At 59.7% G+C, this 3,967-nt stretch overlaps 1 protein-coding gene across 1 annotated transcript; it reads left to right on the top strand.

The window, feature by feature from the left end:
• Nucleotides 1-2,189: 2,189 nt before the first annotated feature.
• On the top strand, nucleotides 2,190-3,368 carry LDBPK_190300 (RNA binding protein; the record flags this gene model as incomplete). The annotated part of the gene is made up of 1 exon (XM_003860161.1): nucleotides 2,190-3,368. One exon carries the CDS (start codon nucleotides 2,190-2,192, stop codon nucleotides 3,366-3,368), a length of 1,179 nt encoding a protein of 392 aa, XP_003860209.1.
• Nucleotides 3,369-3,967: the final 599 nt, after the last annotated feature.

Here is a 3,967-nt window from a genome sequence, read left to right on the forward strand (position 1 = left end):
GTGGTTGTGTCTGCGTGTGTATGTTTGCTGACTTGTGCGTGGTGGAATGACATGTAAAGAAAAATGGTCTCCTGGTTCCTTCGACGCCAATGGATATGAGTGGGCAGATGACCGTTCCTGTCAAACCAATAGTCTGTGTGTGGTGCTTCGCACCTGGAAAAGATGTTGGTGTGCTTTCATGGGACGTCGCTGGATGTCTCGCTGCTCCTCGCTTTACCTCTCGGGGTGTATTGGCGGTGTGCGTATGTTGTACTTGTGCTCGTTTTTTTTTTTGGTGTTGTGCCGTTGTGTTGTAACGCGCGCGACTCGGTCTTGTGGCCGTTTTTGTCTTTGGTTTCTTTGTTTCTGCCGGCGTGTGTGGTGCATAAGCGTGCGTGCGCACGTCCGTCCTTTGTCCGGGACGCGTTACCTTGGTGCTTGTCGATGTGCACATGTATGTTGTCGTGTTGCATTTGTGTGCGTGTGTGTGTGTGTCTCTGTTGTTTGCTGGCGGGGTGCGTTCGTCTCTGTTCTGCTCTCTCCGCCCTGCGCTGTGTGTGTATGGGTGGGGCGAGAGAGGGAGTGGAAGCGAGAAGGCGAGAGTGAGAAGCACCGGAGGCGTTCTCTTTCTCTGTCTGTGCCCGTCTGTCCATTTTTTCGCGTGCGTGTGCGCGATTCGCCAACTTGGTGCTCTTTGCGTTTTTCGATCCCAATAACTACCGCGGAAAAAAAAAGCAAATACCAGATTATCGCACGACGTTCATCGACAGCAAGTGAGGGTCAAGCACAGATGCCGACGTGGCGCTCTGGGGGAGCGCCTCGTATAAACTCATGCACCGATGCACGATGAGTCCGACGTGCTTGCACCCGCCAACACTCACCAACGCGAACACGAGTTCTACTTGGTGTGTATGTGAGCCCACAGGCAGATACGTCTCTCCACGGTGGCGCGCCTTTGACCGCTGTCTTGCCACGTTGAGTGCGAGTGAAGGGCGAGAAGAGGCGCCGGAGAAGTGAGTCGGAGCTGTGGCAGGCTCTGTTCCTTTTGAAAGCCTTCGACAGGAGTGCAAGAGGGGGGAATGGTCGAGACAAAAGACAACACAAAACAGCGTGAGGAGGAGGAGTGCGTGAACCTACTCGCCGCCACTCGAATGGCATGCTGCAACAACCATCAGATCGTCTCCTTTACCCTCCCTCCCCCCTCCCCCCTCCCCCGTCCTGTTCGTCTACACGGCATTTTCGATGTCGAGGAGGTTGGCCATTGTAAGCGTTTGCTTTTTCCTTTTCCCCTGCCCTTCACGGCGTTCACGCGCACGTACACACGCGTGCTCCCATGATCGCTCAGAGCGACTGTGTACGCTAGCGGCCACCTATCACAACCACCGCCTCTCCATTTTGCCTTGCTATCTCTTGACTTGCGTTGTTCCTGTTTTGCGCAACACACGTGGCCATTCCCCCCTCGACACACCAACCGGGAATTTCTCTCTTTCTCACACACACACACACACAGAGGCGGGTGGACAGATACGTTTTGCTTTTCGTCGCGCGTGCGCGCCTTTCCTGTCTCGCCTCCTCCCTCCTCTGCTACTGACGAAGCGTAAAAAAAAGCGTTGAGCCTTCGACGGCACCAATCAGGGGCAACAACGAAACAACGCGCGCGCTTAGAGAAGTACATAAGAAGTCTGAATCGACAGACACACCGACACGCATCAAGGAGTTCCTCCCTCCCCCTCCCCGAGCCATCACCTCACCCGCGTCAAACTCCCGCATCGCGCACGCGCTCTCTGTCTCTCGCTACCGCGCCCTGAATTGTCTCGCGCGCGTGTTCGTTTGGCAGTTCATTGCTCGCGCAAGTGCGTGACGACAAGCGCCCGCCCCCCTCCCCCTTCTCCCCTCCCCCTTCTCCCCTCCCTCCAGCCCATACCCACGGTGTCTTGTGTGTCCTTCTCTGTCCATCGATCTCTCTCTGTTTTCCCTCTCTCCTACGGAGTCGTGCCCGCTCGCCCGTTCGCCGCATCTCTCTTCTCGCATTTCCGAGAGCAACGACACCCCACCTCTCCCTTACCCACTCACTCCCCGCCCACTTCCTCGTGTGGCGCAGTAAAGAAGAACACGACTCGGGTGCACACCGCCGCCGCCTCTCCCCACTCCTCTTCTAGAACGCGAACACAGAGCGCCTTCAAGTGGAGAACAGCAACAAAAGCAACAGGATGAACGCCATGTCGCCGTTTTACGGTCGGACCTACCCGACGAGGACAACCCCGCTCATGTGGGAGGCGACGCAGACGCTGCAGAGCTCTCTGGTCGATCAGAGCAGCGACATGCGCCGCTCGCTGGACCTCGCCATGTCGCTGCACGAGGTGCTGGAGAGAAATCGAGAGATTTACAACAATATCATCGCCGAGCGCAACGAGGCCTACCGCCGTCTGCAGGACGCAGACGCGAAACTGCAGCAGGTCGAGCATGTCGTCCGCCGCTACGCCGAGGTGAAGGATCCGGTTGTGGCCAGTGACGGCTACACGTACGAGCGCACGGAGCTCAGCCGCTACCTTAGCGACTGCAAGAAGTCGAACAGCAAGGCCTACTCGCAGCAGACGAAGGAGGAGCTGACAGACGTGATGGTAGACAACGTTTCGCTGCGCCGGCTGGCGGAGCTGTTGAAGGGCGTGCACTCGGTGGAGGTGCCGCAGCTGTCGAGCCGCCCGCTGCTAGCGGGCGGTGTTGTCGACGTTAATGGCCCTCGCTCTCACTGGGCCGAGGAGGATCCGTCAATGAGCGGCGCGGATCACACTGAGATGGGTCACGGTCCTGTCGGCCTTGCGGGCGGCGCTGGTGGCCGTGGTGGGAATGGGATGGCAGTGGGCCTCGGCCACGCCGGCCTCCGCTATGATCGGAGCGGAGGTGCCAAGTACGGCAAGCCGAGCAACGGCAACGAGGGCAAGGGCGGGCTGCATCCGTGCCTGCGCGTGTATGGTTTCTGCAACTTCGAGGACGACTGCACGTTTGCGAACTACCCCTACGAGGCATGCCTGAACCATATCAAGGGCAAGTGCCGCTTCGGCTCCACCTGCAAGGAGCTGCACGTTGACCCGCGCGACCCCGTCTACCAGAACACACGCAGCTTTGCCAACCATCACCACCAGGGCGGCAACAGCGCGAACACCAACCACGCCCACAACAACGCCGCTGCCTGTGCAAACAACGCGAACAGCAGCCAGGCAGCGGATGTTGGCGCGGAGGCGTCGAGGCAGAGCGGGAGCAAGATGCCGGACTCTGTAGCGGAAAGGGAGGCGGAGATTGCGGCGGCCAAGAAAGACGGCAAGTCGAAGGAGACCGAGGAGCCCGCTTCCGCTGCCGGCGCAGATGCCGCCAAGGCCAAGGACGAATAAACCGGCGGCGGAGTGCGCCCGTGCGTGCGTGTGTGTGTGCCGCCCCTATCTCTCCACCGACATCTCACTTTTGCACGCCTCGGTCCGCCTTCGCGCGTAGCGGAAGGGGATGAGGGGAGCCGCGCTCGCATGATAACGGCGGGGCGGCAAGAGCGGACGGAGTACGGCCATTCGCTTCGTTTTTTTTCTCTCTTCCGTTCTCAAAGATGACAACACGCCACGGGCTCTCTGTGCGCAGTCGCATGCCTATGCACAGGCCCCTTCGGCTGGCCACACCGACTCCTGTGGGAGGCGTGCGGATTCAGGAGAGGGTGTTGTGTCCCCTGCCGCCACAGACTCATGGCTGCGTCGCACCTGCCGTGGCACGCGCGGGCAAGCCCCGAAGACGCGCCCCGGTGAAATGGGCGGAAGCGGAGGATGAAGACAGCGAGCCCCCGAGACAGCAACGCCGTCCTGAAACAGGCCCCACGATCTGAAAATGTGAGCACTGTGTGCACGCGCTGCCAGCCACAGCTGGCATGGTGCGTCGCATTCACGCAAGGCATCCAGAGGTCGGCAGAGCAAGGATGATGGACGGAGAAGGCGGGAAGAGATCCACA

The sequence above is a fragment of the Leishmania donovani genome, chromosome 19 (genome assembly GCF_000227135.1).
Source record: "Leishmania donovani BPK282A1 complete genome, chromosome 19".
Lineage (NCBI taxonomy): Eukaryota > Euglenozoa > Kinetoplastea > Trypanosomatida > Trypanosomatidae > Leishmania > Leishmania donovani.